The 27,967-nt window shown below is 39.3% G+C and overlaps 1 protein-coding gene across 1 annotated transcript in view; it reads left to right on the forward strand.

Annotated features, from left to right (window-relative positions):
• The window catches only part of GPR63 (G protein-coupled receptor 63), a 59,271-nt gene extending 43,122 nt beyond the window's left edge, over positions 1-16,149 (forward strand). Inside the window, exon 2 of the mRNA XM_046004082.1 lies at positions 10,710-16,149. Coding sequence (XP_045860038.1) covers positions 10,854-12,113 — 1,260 coding nt within the window. The 5' untranslated portion in view covers positions 10,710-10,853 and the 3' untranslated portion in view covers positions 12,114-16,149. The remainder of the gene's footprint in view (positions 1-10,709) is intronic.
• The last annotated feature ends 11,818 nt before the right edge of the window (positions 16,150-27,967 follow it).

Raw genomic sequence — 27,967 nt, forward strand, 5'->3', positions numbered from 1 at the left:
CAAGGTGGAAAAATTCACCACAAAAAAAAGAACAAGAAGCAGTACCGAAGGCTAGGGGCCTAATCAACACAGACATTGGTAATATGTCAGATCTAGAGTTCAGAATGATGATTCTCAAGGTTCTAGCCAGGCTCAAAAAAGGCATGGAAGATATTAGAGAAACCATCTCTGGAGAGATAAAAGCCCTTTCTGGAGAAATAAAAGAACTAAAATCAAACCAAGTTGAAATCAAAAAAGCTATTAATGAGGTGCAATAAAAAATGGAGGCTCTCACTGCTAGGATAAATGAGGCAGAAGAAAGAATTAGTGATATAGAAGACCAAATGACAGAGAATGAAGAGGCTGAGCAAAAGAAGGACAAACAGCTACTGGACCACGAGGGGAGAATTCGAGAGATAAAGGACACCATAATACGAATCAACATTAGAATAATTGGGATTCCAGAAGAAGAAAAAAGAGAGAGGGGAGCAGAAGGTATATTGGAGAGAATTATTGGAGAGAATTTCCCTAATATGGCAATTGGAAAAAGCATCAAAATCCAGGAGGTGCAGAGAACCCCCCTCAAAGTCAACAAGAATAGGTCCACACCCCGTCACCTAATAGTAAAATTGACAAGTCTTAGTGACAAAGAGAAAATCCTGAAAGCAGCCCGGGAAAAGAAGTCTGTAACATACAATGGTAAAAATACTAGATTGGCAGCAGACTTATCCACAGAGACCTGGCAGGCCAGAAAGATCTGGCATGATATATTCAGAGCACTAAACGAGAAAAACATGCAGCCAAGAATACTCTATCCAGCTAGGCTATCAGTGAAAATAGAAGGAGAGATAAAAAGCTTTCAGGACAAACAAAAACTGAAAGAATTTGCAACCACCAAACCAGCTCTACAGGAAATATTGAAAGGGGTCCTCGAAGCAAAGAGAGAGCCTAAAAGTAGTAGATCAGAAAGGAACAGAGTCAATATACAGTAACAGTCACCTTACAGGCAATACAATGGCACAAAATCATATCTCTCAATAGTTACCCTGAATGTTAATGGGCTAAATGCCCCAATCAAAAGACACAGGGTATTAGAATGGATAAAAAAACAAAACCCATTTATATGTTCCCTACAAGAAACTCATTTTAGACCTGAAGACACCTCCAGATGTAAAGTGAGGGGGTGGAAAACAATTTACCATGCTAATGGGCATCAGAAGAAAGCTGGGGTGGCAATCCTTATATCAGATCAATTAGATTTTAAGCCAAGACTATAATAAGAGATGAGGAAAGACACTATACCATACTCAAAGGGTCTGTCCAACAAGAAGATCTAACAATTTTAAATATCTATGCCCCTAACATGGGAACAGCCAACTATATAAACCAATTAATAACAAAATCAAAGAAACACATCAATAATAATACAATAATAGTAGGAGACATTAACACTCCCCTCACTGAAATGGACAGATCATCCAAGCAAAAGATCAACAAGGAAATAAAGGCCTTAAATGACACACTGGACCAGATGGACATCACAGATCTATTCAGAACATTTCATCCCAAAGCAACAGAATACACATTCTTCTCTAGTGCACGTGGAACATTCTCCAGAATAGATCACATCCTGGGTCCTAAATCAGGTCTCAACCGGTATCAAAAGATTGGGATCATTCCCTGCATATTTTCAGACCACAATGCTCTGAAGCTAGAACTCAATCATAAGAGCAAATTTGGAAAGAACCCAAATACATGGAGACTAAACAGCATCCTTCTAAAGAATGAATGGGTCAACCAGGAAATTAAAGAAGAATTGAAAAAAATTCATGGAAACAAATGATAATGAAAACACAACGGTTCAAAATCTGTGGGACTCAGCAAAGGCAGTCCTGAGAGGGAAATATATAGCAGTACAAGACTTTCTCAAGAAACAAGACAGGTCTCAAATGCACAACCTAACCCTACACCTAAAGGAGCTTGAGAAAGAACAAGAAAGAAACCCTAAACCCAGCAGGAGAAGAGAAATCATAAAGATCAGAGCAGAAATCGATGAAATAGAAACCAAGAAAACAATAGAACAAATCAACGAAACTAGGAGCTGGTTCTTTTAAAGAATTAATAATATTGATAAACCCCTGGCCAGACTTATCAAAAAGAAAAGAGAAAGGACCCAAATAAATAAAATCATGAATGAAAGAGCAGAGATCACAACTAACACCAAAGAAATACAGACAATTATAAGAACATACTATGAGCAACTCTACGCCAACAAATTTGACAATCTGGAAGAAATGGATGCATTCCTGGAGACATATAAACTACCACAACTGAAACAGGAAGAAACAGAAAACCTGAACAGACCCATAACCAGTAAGGAGATTGAAACAGTCATCAAAAATCTCCAAACAAACAAAAGCCCAGGGCCAGATGGCTTCCCAGGGGAATTCTACCAAACATCTAAAGAAGAACTAATTCCTATTCTCCTGAAACTGTTCCAAAAAATAGAAATGGAAGGAAAACTTCCAAACTCATTTTATGAGGCCAGCATCACCTTGATCCAAAAACCAGACAAGGATCCCATCAAAAAAGAGAACTGCAGACCAATATCCTTGATGAACACAGATGCAAAAATTCTCACCAAAATACTAGCCAATAGGATTCAACAGTACATTAAAAGGATTATTCACCATGACTAAGGGGGATTTATTCCAGGACTGCAAGGTTGATTCAACATCCGCGAATCAATCAATGTGATATAACACATTAACTAGAGAAAGAACAAGAACCATATGATACTCTCAACAGATGCTGAAAAAGCATTTGACAAAGTACAGCATCCCTTCCTGATCAAAACTTTTCAAAGTGTAGGGATAGAGGGCATACACCTCAATATTATCAAAGCCATCTATGAAAAACCCACCGCAAATATCATTCTCAATGGAGAAAAACTGAAAGCTTTTCTGCTAAGGTCAGGAACACGGCAGGGATGTCCATTATCACCACTGCTATTCAACATAGTACTGGAAGTCCTAGCCTCAGCAATCAGAGAACAGATGGAAATTAAAGGCATCCAAATCGGCAAAAAAGAAGTCAAACTATCACTCTTCACAGATGATATGATACTATATGTTGAAAACCCAAAAGACTGCACTCCAAAACTGCTAGAACTTGTACAGAAATTCAGTAAAGTGTCAGGATATAAAATCAATGCACAGAAATCAGTTGCATTTCTCTACACCAAGATAGAAGAAAGAGAAATTAAGGAGTCAATCCCATTTACAATTGCACCCAGAACTATAAGATACCTAGGAATAAACCTAACCAAAGGGACTAAGAATCTATACACAGAAAACTATAAAGTACTCACGAAAGAAATTGAGGAAGACACAAAGAAATGGAAAAACGTTCCATGCTCATGGATTGGAAGAATAAATATTGTGAAAATGTCTACGCTACCTAAAGCAATCTATACATTTAATGCGATCCCTCTCAAAATACCATCCATTTTTTTCAAAGAAATGGAACAAATAATCCTAAAATTTATATGGAACCAGAAAAGACCTCGAATAGCCAAAGGAATATTGGAAAAGAAAGCCAAAGTTGGTGGCATCTCCTCAAGACAGCATGGTACTGGCACAAAAACAGACACATAGATCAATGGAACAGAATAGAGAGCCCAGAAATAGACCCTCAACTCTATGGTCAACTAATCTTCGACAAAGCAGGGAAGAATGTCCAATGGAAAAAAGACAGCCTCTTCAATAAATGGTTCTGGGAAAATTGGACAGCCACATGCAGAAAAATGAAATTGGACCATTTCCTTACACCACACATGAAAATAGACTCCAAATGGATGAAGGACCTCAATGTGAGTAAGGAATCCATCAAAATCTTTGAGGAGAACACAGGCAGCAACCTCTTCGACCTCATCCGCAGCAACATCTTCTTAGGAACATCGCCAAAGGCAAGGGAAGCAAGGGCAAAAATGAACTATTGGGATTTCATCAAGATCAAAAGCTTTTGCACAGCAAAGGAAACAGTTAACAAAACCAAAAGACAACTGACAGAATGGGAGAAGATATTTGCAAATGACATATCAGATAAAGGGCTAGTGTCCAAAATCTCTAAGGAACTTAGCAAACTCAACACCCAGAGCACAAACAATCCAATCAAGATATAGGCAGAGGACATGAACAGACATTTCTGCCAAGAAGACATCCAGATGGCCAACAGACACATGAAAAAGTGCTCCACATCACTAGGCATCAGGGAAATACAAATCAAAGCCACAATGAGAGATCACCTCACACCAGTCAGAATGGCTAAAATTAACAAGTCAGGAAATGAGAGATGCTGGCGAGGATGCGGAGAAAGGGGAACCCTCCTCCACTGTTGGTGGGAATGCAAGCTGGTGCAACCACTCTGGAAAACAGCATGGAGGTTCCTCAAAATGTTGAAAATAGAACTACCCTATGATCCAGCAATTGCATTTACCCTAAAGATACAAACGTAGTGATCCGAAGGGGCACGTGCACCCGAATGTTTATAGCAGCAATGTCTATAATAGCCAAACTATGGAAAGAACCTAGATGTCCATCAACAGATGAATGGATAAAGAAGAGGTGGTATATATACACAATGGAATACTATGCAGTCCTCAAAAGAAATGAAATCCTGCCATTTGCAACGACGTGGATGGAACTAGAGGGTATCATGCTTAGTGAAATAAGTCAATCGGAGAAAGACAACTATCATATGATCTCCCTGATATGAGGACATGGAGATGCAACATGGGGGTTTAGGGGAGTAGGAGAAGAATAAATGAAACAAAATGGGATTGGGAGGGAGACAAACCATAAGTGACTCTTAATCTCACAAAACAAACTGAGGGTTGCTGGGGGGGGGTTGGAAGAGGGTAAGTAGGGTATGGATATTGGGGAGGGTATGTGCTATGGTGATTGCTGTGAAGTGTGTAAACCTGGCAATTCACAGACCTGTACCCCTGGGGATAATAGTACATTATATGTTTATAAAAAATAAAAAATAAATAAAAAATAATGAAAAATGGCTGTGTCAGTAAATGGTAATGGATTGGTTGAGAGTGGTATAGGGTTCAACCCATTTGATTATTTTAGGGGTGCCTGGGTGGCTTGGTTTTTTAAGCATCCAGCTCTTGGTTTTGGCCCAGGTCATGATCTCAGGGTTGTGAGATCGAGCCCTGATTTGGGCTTCACCTCCAGTGGTCTCCTGGAGATCCTTTCTCTCCTTTACCATTTGCTCTTCCACCTCTTGGATGGACATGCTCTCTCTTTATCTCTCAAATAAATAAATCAATTAAAAAATATTTATTTTAAAAATTATGTTTATTTTTCATATAAATAAATATTAAAATGAGTAAAGAAATTCCCTGATCTCCCAAAACATAGTGCAAATGAATTTAATTTTCCAAAAGTGTATTGGATTGTATGTAAAGCATAGTAGTCATAGGGAAATATGAAATTAACAAAATCAGTGTATGCCTTCTAGGAGAATATACTCTTTGCAGAGAATAAACAAGTATCTAAAGCACTTCAGCAGCGGGGAGACTAGAGAATACTACAACCTCCACTGCCCATTCTAGCCACTGACACCCCAGGAATTGTGACATTCTGGCACAGTCCAAACATGAAACAGTATACTCCTGTTATTAACCTATTACCCCAGTTCTGTGTTTGTTCCTGGAGATGCCTTAAGAAAAGGGGAAGAATCGTAAATCCAGTTACTTCTGCCATATGTGAGTTTTACATGAGGACATACGTTTGGGGGTTGATACATGTATGCGCACATTCACACAGAATTTTAAGTTTTTCTTATTCAGAAAATATAGCAAGAGTTTCCACCAAATGACAAATAAAGGCTAGTCTAGATCAGATTTAACATTAGAACTCTTATGCAGATATTATCAAACTACGCTCATTTTCTAGTTCTCATGTTGCTACTGTCCTATTTCTTTTGGAAATGCACGTTTTGTTTTATGTTTTGGAAATGCAAATTTTGATTATAAAACTTTTATTTAATCTAATATAAAATTCAAAAGAAACTCCAGATCACAGTAGTATTTGATGAGAAGTCCTGGAGGAATGAATATTTTAACGTAGTTGCTGTGATTATTCAAAGCTTGCTTTGGTTGTTATGCTTCCCACTAAGAAAGGAAGAAGGCCAGAGAATCTTTACATTTACATTGTGGTGAGCCAGAAGTGTAATGAATGAGGAACACTGTAGATACCAGGGAGAAGGCATTGTGAGTCCATGCATGCGATGTTCCTTGATACTATAAATTCAGGTTCTTTTCCTTAATGTTTAATTACAAAATTGCCTTTGCTTAATTCCTTTGTAGTTTTTTTATATTAGAAAAATTGATCATTTATATTTAATAGGCATCGAAAAGCTGATTAGAAAGTCTGTGTGCATGGGTTGGGCTTAAGAGTACATGGGCTTCAGTATACAAGGTGATTTGGCGCCATGCTAGAATTTTGTTGGGGTACCATCAAATGTTAGAATCTAGAAATGTTTCCTCTGGGGCTTTTTAGTTACTGGAATATACAAATATTTTAGCCTTGCACGAATAGCATATGCCAGGCTGCTGGCACTGCGCGAACAGGGTAGAGAAGGCTAGGTTCTCCTGTGGAATGTGCAGACATTCAGCCAGTCTCCCTGTTTTCATAGTCTCAAGTTTATGCTCATCAGATTTGGTTGTGCCACAGATTTGGGCTGCTGTAATGGCATGTGTGCTTTCATGTGGTTGCTCAGTGGAGGGGAGACCTGGGCGTGGAGGGTTGTTCTTCTTCCTGGCTCTGGAGATAGATTTTCAGTCAGTGTAACAGTTTTTAGCGCCACCTACACTTCCTGTGGGAACTGGTGCCTTCCAATCCACAGCTGCCCTGCAGGGTGTGTCATCTACTTCTAAGCATATTTCCCTGAAAATACTACGGATAGAGAGTTTCCTGCTCTGTTCAGTCAGCTACTCCATCTGCTTTTTATCTTACGACACTTAAAAAAAAATTCCTTATCTGTTGATGTGTTTTTCATTCATACCTTTTGTCCTTTGGGATTGTACATTTTGTTTAAAAAAATCTCTTTCCTGTCATTTCAGTGTGGTTTTGAGATGCAGGGTCTGTGATCAGTCTGCCCTTTTTATTTTGTTTTTATTTATTTATTTTTTTAAAGATTTTATTTATTTGACAGAGATCACAAGTAGGTAGAGAGGCAGGCGGGGGGGGGGGGGGGGAACAGGCTCCCCGCTGAGCAGAGAGCCCGACAGGGGGCTTGATCCCAGGACCCCGAGACCATGACCCGAGCCAAAGGCAGAGGGTCAACCCACTGATCCACCCAGGCACCCCTGGTCTGCCCTTTTTAACCAGAAATTCAAACCATTTGTTCATTGTCGTCTCTTTAGTGCCTAGGACATACTAGGTACTTAAATATTTAGTGAATGAATAATGGAATGAATTAAGTTGGAAATTTTTGTAGTAAAGGGGAGCTTTGATGGCAGAAAAATATTATGACTATATATGTTTATATAACAACCTAAAAAACATCTTTTAAATTGTGGTTTTGTTTTTGTCCCTCAACATGGTTGAACAACCAAGTGTTTCAAAGTTTGGCCATCAACAAAATGAAAAGGCAACCTACTGAATGGGATAAAATATTTAGAAATCATGTATTTGATAAGGAGTTAATATCCAAAATTTATAAAGAACTCATGCAATTTCAATAGCAAAAAAAACAAACAATCCTAATAAAAAGTGGGCAGAAGATCTGAATAGACATTTTCCCAAAGAAGATTTACAGATGGCCAACAGGTAAATGAAAAGATGTTCAACATCACTTATCATCAGGGAAATGCAAATCAAAACTGGTGAGATACCACCTCACACCTGTTAGAATGGCTACTATCAAAAAGACAAGAAATAAGTATTTCTTGTAAGGAGGTGGAGGAAAAAGGAACCATCATACGTTGTTGGTGGAAATGTAAATTGGTGCAGCCGCTATAGAAACAGTACGAAAATTCAAAAAATTAAAAATCGAATGCCATATATTCAGCAATTCCACTCTTGGGTATTTATCTGAAGAAAACAAAGACACTAAATCAGAAAGATATATGCACCCCAATGTTCATTGCAGCATTATTTACAATAGCCAAGCTATGGAAACAACTCAAGTATTCATTGATGGGTGAATGGATAAAGAAATTGTGGTATATATACACAATGGAATAGTCATAGAATGTAATCTTGCCGTTTACAACAACATGAATGGACCTTGAGGGCATTATACTAAGTGAAACAAGTCAGACAAAGACAAATACTGTATGATCTGTCTTATATGTGGAGTCTAAGACAAACAAGCAAAAAATAAGAAAAACCCAAACTCAGAGATACAAGAGAACAAGAGATTGGCGGTTGCCAGAGGCAGAAGGTACAAGTGGGTGAAATGAGTGAAGGGGGTCAAAAGGTACAAACTTCCAATTATAAATTAAATAAGTCATGGGGATATAATGTGTAGCATGATTGTAGTTAATAATATTATATTGCATTTATGAAAGTTGCTGAGAGAGTAGATCTTAAAAATTTTCATCACAGGAAAATAAATTTTTTGTAACTCTGTGCTGATGGATGTGAACTAAATTTATTGTGATCATTTCTCAGTATGCATATAAATATCGAATATGTTGTACAAATGAAACTAAATAAAATTACATGTCAATTATACCTCGATGAGAAAAAATAAATTATAAAGTGTGTACCACTTCAGGATGGAGACATGTTTGTTTTACTTGGTCAAGCACAATTAGAATTATTAGGCTTAAGATACACATTTGCCTATTTATAATTTTTCTTTAGAGAGAGACTTGTGTTGAAACTAATTTATGTTGTAAGCACAGTGTTTATTCTTATTTGTATGTATATTTAGATCATTTTAATTAGTTAATTATTATATTTATGTAATTTTAAAGAGAATTATGGTGATTATGTTGTAAAGTTTTCCAGCTACCACTGCCCCCTAATCATTGGACCTTTGTGGTTAATAAAGTTTGAGAATTAATAGATTAGTGTGTCCTCTTGTTTAAGTATATTTTGCATTTCCAAGTGAACATGTGAAGATGGATGAAAGCTAATAGGGACAAAGAACTTAAGCTATAAAAATAGGAGTAAATAGTAAAATTAATATTTGAGCAAGTAGATTAGTATTCTTATTCATAAAGGCAGGCCTGGACAATGAAGAGGGGATTGTAGAGAGATACAAGTATGGCAGACAGCCTGTGATTTAGCTAGAGTTGTGGATCTTGGGTCTTGCAAATGGGATGCCTCCATCCTTCATACCCCAAGAAATGAAAAAATGAACTTATTTGCATTTTACCCTAAAATTGCTTACTTTATTCTAAGCTCAAAAAATGAGCAAATTACAGTGGTGTTTTAAGCTTCCATGCATTATTTTTCCCTCAATCTTCAAGATTTATTAAAGGAATCTACTCATCAACCCAAAGAGAGGTCTTTCTCATTAAAGAGGTTGCCTCCCCAGGAAAGAAGAGAGAGCCCTCACCATAAAAGTGGGTTATTAATAGTAGATTAAGAAAGTTCCTTATGGAAAATTCCAGGGTTGCAAAAGTTGATAAGAAGTTGAGGGTAAAGATAAGAGAAAGGTGATAAAACGAGCAGGATAACCAAATATATTTGGGGCATCTGGCTGGCTGAATTGGTAGAGTATACATGATCTCATGATTGAGTTCGGGCCCCATGTTGAGTGTAGAGATTACTTAAAAATAATGAAGTCTTAAAAAAAATAACTAAATATTTTTGAAAAGTTTTATAATACATTCTCCACATCTTAGTGTTTTTCTGGTTGTCTCCTTTAGAATCTCATCTTTATTATTTGTTTGATATCTTTTATCACTTTGCTAGCACACAATCAAGTTGGTTTTAGGGAGAAGAAATTGAGACAATAAAATATGTAAATCAGAAATTAAAGGATAGAAATGAGTGGACATTGAACTGAAGACAGAATCTGAGAAACAAGAGGGCTTAGGAAAAGAAAACTCTTGAAAATATGACCCAGACTTTTTACATACAGTTTTTTTCCTCCTCTTGAATAACTTCTCCTGTATGGTTTGGTGTTGAGATTTCTGAGAAGAAACATGCAAAAATGGAAGCCAGGAACTTCTTTCAGACCTTTATAGAGAATAACCTAGTACCTTCTTACATGGCTGTTAGAAAAAAGTGTGTGATTACAATGCAATCAATGGGAAACTGAGTTCAGTGTTCTTTGCTGAATAGTTTTGTATTAATGTAAAAATGGAATATGAACCTGTACTGAAGAGTTTTTAGGAAGGATATTAGTACTTTCAGGAGAACCAGATACTAAAGACTATATTAACAGTGACTGGAAAGACCATGCTGCCATTGGAAATTTAAAAGAAAAATTAACAGGAAGGTTATAACTTTTGCCTTTCAGGCAATAATACATTTCTGATTCTCTTCATTTTCACTTCATATATAAATGTCATGAAAATTCCATCATGGTTAATAAATATAAAACAAAACAACCACATTTTAGCTCTGACTAGGCCAGAGGCTTAAGTATTTTTCAAGGTTTAAAAAACTGATCCTTCATGATGAAAGGTAAGAAGTTAAATGTTATTTACAAAGCCCATTTCTCATTGGCTTTTTGTGTTTTGGGCTTGTTTTCAGGCAAAAGGACTGCTGTGGAAGATGGAGCTCTCTGTTTTCCAGAATGTTTCCAAACCCATCAATGAAACATGATACTGCTGCTCTGTGTTGAAATACTTGAAGAACACCCACATCTCTGCCAGCACCTTCCATCCTATTGAAACCATGGTCTTCTCTGCAGTGTTGACTGCGTCCCATACCGGGGCAACCAACACAACATTTGTAGTCTATGAAAACACTTACGTGAACATTACGGTCCCTCCACCATTCCAACATCCTGGCCTTGGCCCGCTGCTCAGAAACAGCATGGAAACGATGGCTCCCACGGGGATGAGTTCTTTGACCATGAATAGCACAGCTGTACCCTCAACACCAGCAGTTTTTAAGAGCCTAAACTTGCCTCTCCAGATCATCCTTTCTGCTATAATGATATTTATTCTGTTTGTGTCTTTTCTTGGGAACTTGGTTGTTTGCCTGATGGTTTACCAAAAAGCTGCCATGCGCTCTGCAATTAACATCCTCCTTGCCAGCCTGGCATTTGCAGACATGTTGCTGGCAGTGCTGAACATGCCCTTCGCCTTGGTAACTATTCTTACTACAAGATGGATTTTTGGGAAATTCTTCTGTAGGGTATCTGCTATGTTTTTCTGGTTGTTTGTGTTAGAGGGAGTAGCCATCCTGCTCATTATTAGCATCGATAGGTTCCTTATTATAGTCCAGAGGCAGGATAAGCTGAATCCATATAGGGCTAAGATTCTGATTGCAGTGTCTTGGGCGGCCTCCTTTTGTATAGCTTTTCCTTTGGCTGTAGGAAACCCTGACCTGCAGATCCCTTCCCGAGCCCCGCAGTGTGTGTTTGGATATACAACTGATCCGGGTTACCAAGCTTATGTGATTTTGATTTCTCTGGTTTCCTTCTTCATTCCCTTCCTGGTGATCCTATATTCGTTTATGGGCATCCTCAACACCCTTCGGCACAATGCCTTGAGGATCCACAGCTACCCAGAGGGTATATGCCTCAGCCAGGCCAGCAAGTTGGGTCTCATGAGTCTACAGAGACCCTTCCAGATGAGCATTGACATGGGCTTTAAAACGCGTGCCTTCACCACCATCTTGATTCTCTTTGCTGTCTTCATCGTCTGCTGGGCCCCATTCACCACTTACAGCCTTGTGGCAACGTTCAGTAAGCACTTTTACTATAAGCACAACTTTTTTGAGATTAGCACCTGGCTACTCTGGCTTTGCTACCTCAAGTCTGCATTGAACCCACTGATTTACTACTGGAGGATTAAGAAATTCCACGACGCCTGCCTGGACATGATGCCCAAGTCCTTCAAGTTTTTGCCACGTCTTCCTGGTCACACGAGGCGACGGATACGTCCCAGTGCTGTCTATGTGTGTGGGGAACACCGGACAGTGGTGTGAATATTGGCACTGCCTGACATTTGGGGTGTTGGTTGCTCTTTATCTGACTTTGAACTTTCTATCCCATGGGTTCTGCAAGTATACCTTACCGGTTTTTATAGGGTTTGTGTATGTGTGTGTGTGTGCGCGCAGTGTAAAGGAAGAATGGTGATTAGTTATAATTCTGTTACCAAGGATACACAATAGGGAAATGATCACAAATGTTACCTCCAGGGTTCAAGAGAAATCCTTGATTTAGGGTGGGGCGATGGTGTTTTGTTTCTTTGATTTTGTTTTTGAAGCAGGAATCAAGATTGTGCTTTATTGAGCCTGCGGTTACATTGAATTGTAGGTGTTTTGTATGCTGCTAAGGTATGCTTAATTGAGTATGTCATTTTTTTTTTTTTCCTGGAAGACATTGCTGCTTTTTGCCATCACATGGGAGCCAAAACCACACACATCTCAGTAGATAAATATTCACTTTTATTAAAAAAAAAATAACCCAAGGAGGTTAGTGACATTTTAAAGGTCATTAATATTTACTTTGGTGCACTTTAAGAAATAATGTACAAACTAATTCAGTCATGTTTTTCAGAATTGTTTTTACACATGACATGTGCTTTAGGGGACACTGCATTATCATTTCTAGGAAGATAGGTTTTTAAGAAATGTTTTATTTGCATGTCCAGTTTTAAAGGAGAGAAAGTAAAAATGTAGACATTTTTCTAAGCACAATAGTGATGCTTCAGAGCCAATTCGAGGAGACAGCACATCCTTGCGAATTTAAATGGGATGCAGTGAGGGGGTAGCTGACGTGGGCTGTGGTATTTCCTTTCACTCCATGATTCTCACGGAGTCCAGTGGGGAGAAGGACCTACCATTAGACCCCTACCATCTTCCAGGCACTGTGCATATTTATCCTTACAGCATCTTGTGAGGTAGGTTTTTTTTTTTTCTTTTTTACAAAGAAAGTAAGTCTCAGAGAGATGAAAATCCTGCCCAAGGTTAATGGTAGAGCTGGAATCCAAAAAAGTCTGTCAGCATCCTGAGACTGGCTGTTCTTCTCTGCCACGTGGACATATCATTCAGATTTAAGTATTTCATAGTCAAGAGGGAACTCTGTGTAGCATTTTTTTATTAGCACTAAAATCTTCCTTTTAAAAGTAGCTTCAATTTTTTTATTACTAAAAAATGTGAAAACATTACAGAAAGTGTGGAAAATAGAAAAAAAAATCACTCACAACCCTTTACAATGGAACTTAAAAAAAATCTTAGTCAAGTAAGGCTGTAAAGAAATAAGGTGATTTTTTTTTTTTTTTGGTTTGCAAAATAAGTGACAATTACAGAGAAGTTAAATACAGCTGTATGTAGGTCTTGGCCTTGCAGGGCCCAAGGTTTCCAGTTGTCCATCTATGTCTAAATGTTCTGGACAAAATAGCTCTGTTGCCTGAGGGCTTGCCCATAACAGAGCTGGAGTTTGTGAATGTGCTCAAGAGTGTGTCTTCTACAAAGAGGCAAAGATAAGTCCTGGTCCGAACATAGAACAAGTTTTAATAGGGCAGGTCTGGGGTTTCAAATTATTTTTCTCTTGCTGACCACCTGTACACTCCCCCCCTCCCCACCGGCCCTAGGTACATCCAGAGTCTTTTGTCCACTGACACGCTTTATAAAGCAGCTGATGGCGATGGGGCTGCACACTAAAGTCATAAGGGTTGAAAGTGTAGCCTTTTGCCACATCGTGGTGGCCAAGTAGCTGAGTTAACATGAACACTTTGGGGATTTTTTATAGCATCTTTTCAACATTTTAGTACTTTGTGAGCCAGTGGGAAAAATGAGCCTCTTTTTCTTCAGTTTTACAACCACAGAGTTGGATTAGATGAATCTTGCCCAACTCTAATGTGCTTTCCTCCATGTGAGAGTAGAGATTTGTGAAGAGCTCGGCTGACATCAGCATCAATCTTTGGTCTCCAGTATTATTTCTTTGCAGTTTACTTACTAGCTGTTGCTCCAAATGGAATGTCTACTGAATGTCGGAAGAGCCCATACATAGCACAGTATCAGGAATGAGGACTTTGGAAGATTGATGACATCGTGACCTGGAGAAGCCTGCTCTCAAGGCAGTTGTGATGGTATTAGAACTCATTTTGCTGTTAAAGAACTCTTTTGGGACTCAAAGGACTTACTCAGCATGTTGTCTTGGGATCAGCCTTTGCTGACAGTCACCTACCTCTTTGGTTTCTAATTTGTATTATTCATAGGTTAAAATTGTTTTTGTCCATTAGGGATCTTACAGAATATAAACACTGTAGTAGTAGATTCATAGGTGCACCTGCGAAGCGTATCATGCTTTCCACTTTCAATATAAACTGGATTGCAAGCGGATAATAAGTCTCTTTGAAATGAGACTTTGAGTAAAGTCAGCATGATCCGTATTCATCTCCCATATTGGCAGTGGGTCTTGAGACTCCTTTAGTGATAGGAGTTGACACTGACCTTTGTTTCCTTTGTCCTTTTTTATGAGCAGTTCTTGGGTACTTCTGTGCTCCCCGGTAGGCCGTGCATTGTTGGGCTAGAGCAAGAGCCAGAGCTCGGGATGCCTACTGAGATGCTCCCTGTTTGTGAGAGAAGACTGTGCGGGACCTTAGTGGGAACTCAGCACCACCACCCAGCAGTGGTTCTGTTTGCACCGGAGACTCTTGATAGGGGGCAGTTTACAAACCATTTTGAATGTGTTTGTTATTTATACATTTTGGAAGCTTTAAAAAAAATATACTCTGATGTACTTTTGCAAAATTTAGGTGCAGAATCCTATTTTGCCTATGCCCCTGTGTTTTCTTGCGGGGGGAAAAAGACCACTATTGATTATTGCCACTGACAGATATAATCAGAAATATTTCTGTTTTCCTTTTCCTTCTGGTGAATAAGTAAGAGGCATGAGAGAGATCATGAAATATCTGCGATCAAGGGGAAGAGTCAAAAGAAATCCCCAGTAGCCGGGAGTAGTGATATTCAAACTTTAATAGGAATTTGTGTCCAAGTATTCCTAGGGGAGCTTGTTAACAATACAGAGCTCCGGGTTCCCCAGAGGAGCTGGGGTTGGGGCCAAGAATGCACACTATGTCTTTGAGCACTCTGATTTCTACGCAGGTCCCTGGGTCCTGGGGTGCTTCAAGAAACACTCCTGTTGAAAATAGGCCCATTTTAAGATTGTCTGTTTTACACAAAAATGTTAGTGTTGGAAGCCATTATCTCCTAGTGCATGGGTCATCCACATTGAGAGGAAAATCTACACATCGTTGTGCCTAATTCGCTGCCACATGTGTTAGTGCTGGGTCTCGCCGGTATTAGCCCTATCTTCTCTCAGTTGGCAAAATTCGGAGAGGCCATATTGTCTCACGCTAGAGCAAAGGGAGCCCATTTAGTATTTGAAAGTCATGACTTTCAAGAGTCTAGTTCTGCTAATGTTTTATTTTCTTCTAGAGAGATATCTTTACTGTATATAATCTCCAGAAGAGTATGAGGGGAAAGTAAAATTCATTGAATTTCCCATTGCTCTTCCTATGCCAGTCGTGTTCAGTGGAAGCATGAAGAAAATAAAATAATCTTCTTACTCATTGTATAATTTCAGTTGCTGACAAAGATATTTAATTTGTTCTTAATCTTTGCATTTGTTTACATGAAAATATTTATGTATATATCACAGAAAAATTTCTACTTGCTTGACATTTTATTCTACTATGGTTTTTAAGTTTAAAGGACTGCTTAATTCAAAGTTATTTTCACAACCAGAGTCCTGCTAAACTGCCTTCATTGAAGACTCAGTTTTCAAATAATAAAAGTATCAAAGCACATGTTTGTTATTACAGGTAAATGGTAATACATTTCTTAACTATATAATGGTACTAGTCCTTTGTAATTAAAATTAATTTATTTTACTGTAGTACCTGACCTATACGGAAAAAGAAAACCACTTTGAATTTTGAGTTGTAATTCAAGAATAGAAAAGTATGGTTATTTGTGGATATTGTTATTACAACCAGGAAAAGAGCTCCCAATAAGAAAATGAATAAATATTTAACATTTCTAAAAGTGGAGTTTTTTTTTTAAAGGACTACTTCATCTTATCTTAGATTTGTCATGAGTAATACTTTCTGTTAAATTAAAATTTGAGTTGAGTTTCAAATCCTGCTTCCTTTGGGTTTTTATTTTCAAATTAGCTCTCAAAGCCTGTGTGTATATAATTATATTCTAGTTTTAGAAGTTCTCAGAGAAGTTAAAGATGAGATGAAACTTGGCAAAAGACCACTAGTATTAAGAAATGGTTTTAAGGAATTCTCTGTAGGAGAATTATGGAAATTTTACTCCTGAATTATTTAAAATTGGTTTGTCACTTGGCAAAGCTATGACAATGTCTGCTCCTATTTTGATAAAATGATTTCAGATCGCACTTCCGTGTGTAAAATCCAAGTTCTTTCTAAAATTCACTTTTAAATCTATAGGAAATGTCAGTTATTTGTATATGAGTTTCAGCTTCTTGCAAATTAGGTATGAGCGTTGTATTTTCTCTTCTTTTTCACGCCTATGCAATAAACATATTTCTTTTTAAGTTACAGAAGAAGATTGCCATTGAATCTACATTTGATAGTTTTTTTCCCCTGAAATGGAAAGAAAGATATAGCAAAGTAGAAGAACATGTGAATTAAAAAACATTTTCACATCTACCATGAAAATAGAAAAAAAACACACAAAAACGTTTCTTATCTGCCATGAACCCTACTTAATGTATACATAGTAAAGAGAAACTTTAGGAACAATTGAGATATCAAGGTGAAGTCAATTAGATTTAATGCAAAAAGAAAAAATTTATGGCTAGATCAGTTAACATTTAACCAAAGAAGCCAAACTGGTAGAAGATATTTTTTAGGAGATTTATTGTAAGAATTGGCTTACTGATTGTGGGACTGGCTGGGTAAATCTGAAGTCCCAGAGGCAGGTGTTCAGGTAGGGCAAGCTGGAATTCATAGGTACTAGCTGAAGCTGTTGCCCAAGAGGGAATTTTCTCCTCCTGGGAGAAATCTCAGTTCTGCTTTGAAGGCCTTTCAACTGATTGAATCAGGCCTACTCAGATAATCTAGGATAATCTCTCTTAGTTAATGTGGATTAATGATGTACTTTAATCACATCTACAAAATACCTTAATAGCAACACTTACATTAGTGCTTGATGGATGAACTGGAGACTGTAGCCTAGCCAAACTGACACAGCAAAAGACCATTACAAGGGTGAAATCCAAGTTTAAAATATAATAAAATCCTCCTATGATGTTTCAGTCTGTGTTGAGGTTAGTAAAACAATTGGGATAAGCTTGTGGCAGAGGGTGGCGTGCACATTCTGACTGTACTAGATTCAAATCCCCATAATCACAGGGCACAGTATTTATCTCCGATTTTCACTGTGTATCTCTTTTGAAACTTCCCAAAAGGGAAAATAGTCAATTGATCAGATTATGTAAACCAACTTCCTTTCTATGTGAACTTTCATTGTTTGTGATACTGTGAAGGATGACGTCTCTTTAAAGAATTTAAATTTTTTTTTAAAGATTTTATTTATTTGACAGACAGAGATCACAAGTAGGCAGAGAGGCAGGCAGAGAGAGAGAGAGGAGGAAGCATGCTCCCTGCTGAGCAGAGAGCCTGATGTAGGGTTCAATCCCAAGACCCTGGGATCATGACCTGAGCCGAAGGCAGAGGCTTTAACCCACTGAGCCACCCAGGCGCCCCATGAATTTGAAAACAATTTTAACAGTACTAACTCTTAGCATAGAAGTGTGCTAATAGTAATGATGGGTGCCATTTTTGGCCACTTAAATCAAAATATACTTTAATTTAATTCACAGTATTTTCTCCTTTTTCCAACTGAGGTAATTGTTGCCAGGGGATGAAGTAACTTTTTCAGGCAAAGCTTGGATTCACAGCTTTAGCCAAATGCCCAAGTTCATTTTTCTACACCACCTTGCTTCTATTATTCTCTGATGAGAGAACTGAGTCCTTAGTGAGAAGAACTTACTGAGCATCATACTGGATAATTATTACTCTGCATGCCCTAGGTAATGAATAACTGAGCAGCAAAACCGACACACAAGGTTGTGAATATTGACATAAAACCTAGATTGATTTGTTCCTGGTATTAAGTCATTAACTGTATTTGGCTATACCAGAAAAGAGACTGGTAAGTTGACTGGGCCCCTGGCAGCCTTGGATACACCATCTCCCGTTGCACATAACCTTCGTGGAATTTGCTGAAATTTTAGGGACACTTTGATACCCAGTACTTCCCTTGAATTGCATAGATCCCAGAATCCCTTTTGGAAAGGCTTCACCTTGGTGCACCACGAGGGTTCCATGATGTACTGATTTGTCTGATGTACCAGCATCTAGGTATGGTAGCTAAGACTGGGGTTGAGCAGGTGGAGGTGATAAAATCAAGGGCTCCAGGGTCCTTGTTCTCACTGTGACACTCCTGCTGTGTCACCAGATCTCTCTCAGCCTGACATAAGATGGCAGTGTTTTAAGATGCCCATTAACTCATGATTGGTATAGTAATTAGAACTGCTTAATCAACTGAATTCTTACACTGAGGAAGAAACTACCCAAAGCCATCACTGTACTTTGTTATTACGTATTTATGAAAGTGTGTTTTAAATAGTGTAATTTATCTTACTGACCATCTGTCACAGTGCATCTATTAGAGATTGTCAAATACATTAGAGGTTGTCAAATACATTATACCCCATAAACAGATGAAGAAACAGCTTGAAGCAACTAGACGACTTGCCCAAATTCCTGCAGCAATAAGGAGGCAGAGCTGGGATTCAAACCAAGCTGACGGCTTCCAACTTCAGAGCTCCTTCCACTTCCAGTCAGTGAGATTTCACTGTCACAGAGAGAAGGGCTGGACAATGAAGTTGCAAGGTTTGGAAAAACCAGTGATTGAGTAAGCAGAGGCCAGTTTGTGGTCCTGGACAGTAGCTTAATTGCATAGCTGTGTGTTTATTAGTAGAAAGGAGAATAATAGAATGTTTACATTTTAAAGAATTTCTTTTAAAATTTTTAAATTATTATTTTTTTAGTTTATCACCCAAGCTTTACCACTAAAAAAAAAGCTGAACTTGGACTCATGGACAAAGGAACCCAGGCAGGTCAATGTGATGAGACCAGGAATTGCTGCTTCCTGGTATGTGGGCCAGAAGTTTGTTCCCAGTGTGGACTTAAACTTCAGAGGGGACCTAAGCTGGGTCTGCTTACCCCACATTTGCTCTGGTAAGCATTGCTGTCCTTTCTGTCCCTCTGGGCCTGTGCTGGAAGAACTTTTCCTTCGTAGATGCTGGAGACCCCTTGGGAAACCATCAGTAGCCAGAGAATTTCCTTTTGCTCTCATCTCCTCTTCCAGGACCCTCATCTGATGAGCGGGGTAACTGCAAAGGGCACAGAAGACACTTCTTTCTGACAGGAAGAAAGATAACATTTTCCCGTACTACTCCCCAGAGGTATCTGTAGTCTCCGAAACGATGATTGACTTAGATGCCAGGACGTCATGTGTCATGCTCATCGGTGTGGAGGTTCTGTTGCTAAGCAGTGGGTTCTATTTGACCTCTCGAGGGCAAAAGGCTTCTCATGAAGACAAATACGTAGTAAAACTAGATGCACCCTATGCACACTGAAGGGAAACGTAATCTGGCCTAGAAGCAACGCAAGCCAAAAGACAAAAATGAAAGAAGACATCTGCTAGGTCTTGATTTCCAGCCCCACGTTTCCCTGTTGAGTTCATAGGTTTCTTTCCCACTGGACATGAAGCTCTCTGAGGGCAGAACACTGTGCTCATCTGGTGTTTCCCCGGCACCTAGCGTGGGGACTCACAAAGTGTAGTGGTTCCCAAAAGCCAGGAAATGGACCTTTTGAGAATAGGATCTTGGCAGTAAAAATCATAACGGATTTACTTAAACCAAGCAGCTTCTAAGTGACAAGACCTGAGACCAGTGCCCTTGTCTTCAGTCTCCAAACTCAGCGACCAACCCATTAGATAGACCTGCTTCCCTGACTGAAGGTTCTCATCTGGGGGTTTTCAGACACTGCGGCTAGGCTGGTTTGGGGGATGGTTGTAGAATGGATAAGGGTTCTAAATTTTTATTTGCTAAGCCTGGCAACCCCAAGAGTAGTAAACATATGTATATACTTTTTTGACCCTGGGATGTGGAAATCACGTCGTGGAGGAGAACCTCTGTTCCTCTTATTTGTAAGGTCATCTGTGACTACATCTTGTGGTCTTGACTAAATACGCTGGTGCTCAGGCTTCAAAGGGAAGGAGGAGGTCATGACTCACCATGCTGTTGCGGAGCTCAGATCCAGATGGATTGAGAACGGCAAGGACAAGGTGCTTTCCTGTAACTGTTTTGCATATCTGTTTGTTGGTGAATGAATGATGATGGTGTATGGGCAAGATGTGTCCAATAACCACCTCCGTCAGGAAGAGTTTGGTTAGGAGAAGTTTTCTATTGTGGATTCAGACATCCATATGTTGAATGCCATTTGAACACTTGCAACAGAAATTCAGAGTTTAAATCACTTTTACCATAGTTTTGGCAGGACTGGGGACACTTTTTTTTTTTCAGCTGTTCTTCCTGATGGGAACTATAAATAGTTTTGGGGAAGTATATAATTATCTCAAAGTAGAAGCTAAAGATAAAAAGCTGCTTAAGATTTTAAAGGAACATTTAATGGTTATTATTATGTAACATTTATTAAGTATGCGCACTGTGATCTTTGCCAGGAAGAAACTTGGAATAAAAAGTCAGCCCAAGATGTGACATGTATAAATAGACCAAAAGGTATATTAACATGGTGCCAGAACAAAGGGTTGGTTCAATAAAAAAAAAAGAATTTAGGAGGAAAAAAAAGGCAGCCAAATCAGGGTAAGATTGTATAGAAATGAAGAAGACTTATATTTAGTAACAAATCTTTAAAAATGCTGGCAATTGAAAGCCAAGATGGATGGTCACATGAAAAACGGGTAACATTATGGTGCATGCATGGGGTCGTACTTTGTTTTTGGCAGTTAACTTGGACTTTTATAGAAAAAGGGGTTTACTTATTCTGTCCAATGAATAAATACTAAAATGTTTAAATACTAAACAAAGATTCATTGTTGGCTGAAGCAATTAAGTGTTACAAATAATGACTTGGGATGCCTGGTTGGCTCAGTCCATGAGCAAGCGACTCAATCTCAGGGCCCATGTTGGGTGTGGAACCTACTTAAAATTAAAAACAAACAAACAAACATAACCAACTTCAGTCATCAGCTTCTGGCTGAGACTGTTACTGCTCAAAATGCCACAGAAAACTCACAACCAATAATCTTATGCATACAGCCCCCATTTATTGATGCCTGCTATATGATGCATGTAATATATCTGTATATTCTAATTCTTAGAATGACTCTAGGATGTAGATATTAGCATTGTAGTTTACAAGTCCTTTAAGGCTCTAAGTGGTTAATTGAATTTTAAGAGGCCATAGGACGCAGAAAGTAGAGATGCAAAAATTCAAACCCTCATCTGTGCGGACACTGATATTCAGGTTTTATCATCTTGCAGTGCCATCTGTCCATCCTCTTACCTGGGCTTTCTTGTTTCCTTCACCTTATTTCTCCCTCATTCATAATGGATTTTCCTTTAGAATGTGATTGTCCTATTTGACCTACCTTGGACTTTGTGATTCCTCCTGTTGCCTCTGGGCCTGCCCTCAGTTTGTCCTCAACTCTTCTATGATCTTCTGGCCATAAGCTTTGGTGATCTGTCTACATTATTCATCACATATTCATCTTGGAGTATCCAAGGTTCAGCATCGCTAAGCACTACTCAGTGCTGATAATTTGCTTCGGTGGACCCCGCAAAATAAACGTGAATATTCTCATTGTGATCTAAAGTCATGTGTTACTCACTTGCAAAGAAGCAACATAGAAAAAGAACCAAAGATTCTTTTTTTTTTTTTTAAAGATTTTTGTTTATTTATTTGACAGACAGAGAGACAGAGATCGCAAGTAGGCAGAGAGGCAGGCAGAGAGAGAGGAGGAAGCAGGCTCCCCGCTGAGCAGAGAGCCCGATGCGGGGCTCGATCCCAGGACCCTGGGATCATGACCTGAGCCGAAGGCAGGGGCTTAACCCACTGAGCCACCCAGGCACCCCAGAAAATGAACCAAAGATTCCTATTAAACATTTTTCGGTTCTTGTCCTTAGAGAACTTACATAGATAGGACAGAAATCCCGCAAGACAGGCATACAGTTCCTAGAGACCAGGGCAAACCAAAGACCTTTGAGATCTTGGTAATCCAAATGATGGTAGTTTCTTTGTTTGGGGGTTCTTCTTGAGAAGGGGTTCAGACATGGGGACCACTAGAGATAGGCAAGATTTTGGTAGTGGAGAGGGACTGAGGCTGCCAAAGTCTCTATTGAGACCTTTAACAAAAAGTTGGATGCCTCCTTCCTCAGGAATTTTAGCTTGGTGAAGAGATCATGGAATGCCTAGAGGCTTGTGGCACTTGTCATGAAGTCCTGATGTCCCCAAAGCAGGGGACTTCATGGGTATTTGCCCCCTTCTGCATCGTAGATGCTCCTCTAGGTGCTTTTAGTTTAATCCCAGAAGGGGCTAACAAACAGTGGTATTTTGAAATGAGAGAGTTAGGAATAACACTAGAGTGAAAAGCATCAGATTCTTTCTCTTCTGGATAGGGGTCAATTACCCACAGTAACCTTCTCAACAATTACTGGCTTACAGAAAAGTTCAACTATGAAGCATAGATATGCTGAGGATTTGGAAATGGAACATGAAAACGTTATCAGTGTGTGGCAGGTACAGACCTACGTTAAATAAAAGAAGTTGAGGGCTGCCTAGGTGGCTCAATCAGTTAAACATCTACCTTTGGGGGGCCTGGGTGGCTCAGTGGGTTAAGCCGCTGCCTTCGGCTCAGGTCATGATCTCAGGGTCCTGGGATCGAGTCCCACATCAGGCTCTCTGCTCAGCAGGGAGCCTGCTTCCCTCTCTCTCTCTCTCTGCCTGCCTCTCTGCCTACTTGTGATCTCTCTCTCTCTCGCTGTGAAATAAATAAATAAAATCTTTAAAAAACAAAAACAAAAACAAAAGCAAAAAAAGACCATCTACCTTTGGCTCAGGTCATGATCATTGGGTCCTGGGATTGAGCCCTGCACTGGACTCCCTGCTCAGTGGAGAACCTGCTTCTCCTTCTCTGTCTGCCCCTGCCCCCATTCTTGCTTTCTCTCTCTGTCTCCCTCTCAAACAAAGAAGACCTTAAACAAAATAAAATAAAAGAAAAGCACTTGAGAAGTGAACCAACCTTTGAGAAATGGGGCTTGGAGGAATGAAGCCAGTGGGTTGAGGCTTCAGCAAGCTAATGTGATGCAAAACAGGCTGTGAGAGATGGGGCTGAAAGTGTCTGGATTTGCACAGTTCCTTCACACTTTTAGGCCTCCCGCTAAGGGCACCTGTGCAAACAGACCTTTGCTGCCCTCACATCTCTGCCTTCAACTACACCATATGCTCTGATCGTCTTCATGCTTAGCAACCCAACTCACTCATGGGCCTCCTGGCTTGCTGCCTGTTATTTCCTCTCTTATGAATGCTTTCCTCACTTGATCCTGACTTTTGGGGATACTTTTCTAGCAGTTTTGCTTCCTGCTCATTACAACTAGAATTCTCTAGCCATGCTTCCTCAGGTGACCCTGGTTAATCCTCTCCCCGGATCCAATCATAATTCTGGATGTATTACTCTGGCCTCATGAATGTGACACAAACATCAATCTGTATATTCATTAAATGAGTGCTAGTTTTTATGACAACAAATCCCTCAAATTAGTGGCTTAACCCAAGAATAGTTGATGTTTTTCATATAACAGCCCAATTCAGATGTTCCTGCTTGGCTCTAAGTAATCGCCCAGGAATCCTGGGTGATAGAAGCTCTGGCGTCTTCAGCATGTGAATGCCATTGTGCCAGCATCCAGCAGACTGTATTGATGAAGTACCATGTTTGGAAACCTGGCAGATTTTTATGGCCTAAGCCTGGAAGTGGTGTTCGTCACTTCTCCCCCCACATGCCATTGGATAGAATTCAGCCACACGTGTACACCTTCCTTCAATGTTCGCCCAGATAAAGAAGAAATGATTTTTAGTGAAAACAGTGTTTTCTGACACAGTAGAGTGAGCAGTGACCCCTGTTCCTGGCCAGTCTCCCAAAGAAAGGAAACCACTTGAGATGATGGGATTCTCTATTTAATAGTGGCCCGGTAGAACATATGCAGGCCCAAGTTCCTTTTTGATACTTCTATTTTAATTTTTAAATTTTTGTGAAGATTTTAATTATTAAGAGAGAGCACACACAGACAAGGGAGAGGGGCAGAGAGAGAGGGAGAAGCAGGCGTCCAGCTGAGCAGAGAGTCCCACATGGGGCTCAATCCCAGGACCCTGGGATCATGACCTGAACCAAGGCAGATGTATAATAGACTGAGCCACCAAGGGACCCCTTTTTGATAATTTTAGAAGACAGATTTTCAGATTTTCTAAATTAGTGCTTGGTTTCCTTATGCCATTGATGAACTATGTACCCCAGGTTGCAAAATTTATGGGGAGGCAGAATGAGTGACAATCATTGATATAGGTCTGTGCCCAAAGTTGCCTGTATCTCAGATTCTTTTGCCCCTAAAATGCTATATTTCAAGTGTGTGTGTGTGTGTGTGTGTGCAATAAGCCCATTTAGCTGATGAAAGTAAAAAGCCCTACCAAGATCTACTGAGTCAAAGGTTTAATAAACAGTGTGACTGATCTCTTTTTCGCCCTTTAGGAAGTTCTCCTTTGTCCATTGCTTTCCATAGGTACATCTCAAATGGGTATGGGGAGGATGAGCCATCTCATAGTATCTTGGAGCAGTTGCCTTCAGGTTAGTAAAGTCTTGGGGTCCTGGGAGTTCATTTAGAACTGAAGCAAAGCAACTTACTTAACAACTTATGAAGGTTTCCACCTCCCATTCCCCCTTTCATTCTCTGAGTTCCATGATCTAGGAATCCAAAGTCAGATGTCATATCAGAATAGTTTGTGAATTGTGGAAGTGGGCATGGGAATTTCAGTCTTGTAGCTACTGGTCTTGCCTTAGTCTCAGACACTGGCTCATGCACTTGACTCAGCTGAATGGCTTCCATTTTGCTCTCTGCCTAGGGATAAAATTAAACCATAGCTGCGGTAAGAGTCCAGTAATTTGCCTTTTGCTCGCAGGCTCCATCCCAGCGTCTTTGCAATTAGGTTAGTTCTCTTTGTCAGTCTGCAATGCATAACAGCAAATATTTGAGTGGGAAAATATCCCAATTTTGGTCTCCTAGAACAACCCCCCCCCCGCCCGCCTTTCCTGATATGAACCTTAGCCGACAAGAAAGCATTCCATTTTTCCAACTCCTGGTTTCATTTCATTGGACCTTTAGCCATCTTGGATTGTAGACCACAAACAGAAGTGGTCTTCATTTGCATATCCATACTTTTCATTCTTTTCTCCTTTCAGATGGGCCAGTTTCAGCCTAAGTGGATCTTTTCTTTGTAGGCTGTTCTTGAAAGCCACAATAAATAATACTCTCCGAACTCTTCTTTTCCTGGCAGTTGCAAGAGGCACATGGTCTCAGTCCCCAGGTACAAATAGAAGACGAGATACTCCTGAGTTACTTTCTCTTCTATCTTCTCCTGTTCTATCTTGTTGATCCATTACCTGTACTATGCCACTTCCGGTTTCTTTCTTTTCTTCCTTCATTCCTCCCTCCCTCCCTCTCTCCTTTTCCCCTCTCTTTCTTCCTTCCTTCCTCCCTCCCTTCCTCTCTGTCTCTTTCCTTCTTTCTTTCTGGAATTCAGTGAAGACTTTTTCCATTGTAAGTGCCAGAAAACAATCTGGTTTGTGTGTAGGGAACATGCTCCACACTGGGGCCCAGAGTATGTGGGCTAAAGGTGGGGGAAGAATTAAATGGTTCTCTAGAGAGAAACTGGGGTACAATGAATAAACTGATGGTCTATGAATATTGGGTGGTCAAAAAGCAACAAAATTCCATTACATCTGGATTCTTAGCTGAGCTGCTGTATACTACCAGAGACTATCACACAACCCTAAAGATTGCTGACATGTCAAGATTTTGTTCTTCAATTTTATTTTGACCTCAGCACTACTTAGCAAATTTCCCCCATTGCTCTGTCATCTCTTTTATAGGCTCCAAAATGATTATTCATAAGCCTTACCATTATTTCTTAGATACAACTACCCATTCACATTCTGCAGACAACCTTGCCTTTTACTTCCTATGGAAAGTTAAGGAAACAAGAGGAGACCTCTCTCAACCTCTTGTTTCTACATAGGCAAACTTACATTGTTTCTACATAGGCAAACTTGCCTATATTGAAATGACTTGTGCTCCTTTCCTGCTCCTATGTACACTCCAGTCTTCTTCTTTATAGGAAGCCCTCAACTATCATTGTGCTCTCTCTTTCCTGTATTTGCGTAGTCTTCTCTCAACCTACTTTTCTCTCCCAGGCAGAGCTGGCTTTACCATAAAGCTAATGAAGCCTAAATAAACTTCAGTGCTTCTCACTTGCCTGAGCCCCTTTCAAGGCTTTGGGTGGGAATTTAGCAGTGTGTTCCTGTGGTCATCTGTATTTGTGCAGTGTACAAGTGTAAAATATAATAATGGTAATATTTATGTATATATATTTTTTTATTCACTTTTTTCATTCACTCCAAGACCATTGTCTCTTTCTATTTTGACTTACCTTTGTCATACTTCCTTTGTGCTCGGGGGAATTTTGTAGGTAGTTTGGGATCCAAATTGAACCAGGGACACACTAATTCTGGTTTAGTGGAATACATTTACAGTGAAGTTATTACTAGCAAATCTAGTGTAGGAATGGCTTCCAGGAATAACATGAAAGTGCTGTCTGAATGCATCTTTCAGTGCTTGGTACCAGAAATATAGTGTTTGTAATGTTTGGAGCCACAAACTAATTTGTGCAAAATTCTTCCAATCTTCATATATGTAAAATTAGAAGTGGAAAATTAAATTTTCATTGAAGCTTAGTAAAACAGATGTTCTCTTCCTGTTAAGAACATATTCACTAATGCAGTATAAAACCCAGCTTACATATATGTTTCTTTTGTGATGGGAATAATGTGAAATAGAATTTATCAGAATTTCCATGTTTGCGAGGTGGAAAATTTTAGCAGTGTTACAGATGATATCTATATTAAAGTCTCATGTTTTATACATTCTGACCATTAATATAAAAAATAATTTTTTATCAAGCAATCACATTAGAATAATGCCTGAGTTATCTTCTTATTATCAATGATAAATCCTTTGCTATCTGTTCCCATAGCATAGCACTATATACTCCATAATGCTTCTCCCAGTCATATTTGCTTCTTTATTGCTTGCCTTTTGCAATGTGTAAACTCTACTAGGTAAGAACAGTGTTCTTGTTTAACCATAGTCATCAATTCTGTGTTCTCTTTGCTAATGGAACTCTGTTTTGATATCTACTCCTGTCCTCTCCCCGACTCAGCCCATGTTCCTCAGTAGACTGTCTTCATGCCTTGCTCAAGACTATCCCTGATTGATTTAATATCCATTTCTTTATCAATGAATTTGTCAAGATTGGGAATGTGGCACAACTGGGCCAGTGAGGCACAAGGAGAGATTTGACAGGAGCATTTACTTCATCTCCTTGGGAAGCAATTCTCTCTCCTTCTGGACATGTGATACTTGGAAATAAGTCCTATCCTTCCTA

This window comes from Meles meles, chromosome 5, assembly GCF_922984935.1.
Source record: "Meles meles chromosome 5, mMelMel3.1 paternal haplotype, whole genome shotgun sequence".
NCBI lineage: Eukaryota > Metazoa > Chordata > Mammalia > Carnivora > Mustelidae > Meles > Meles meles.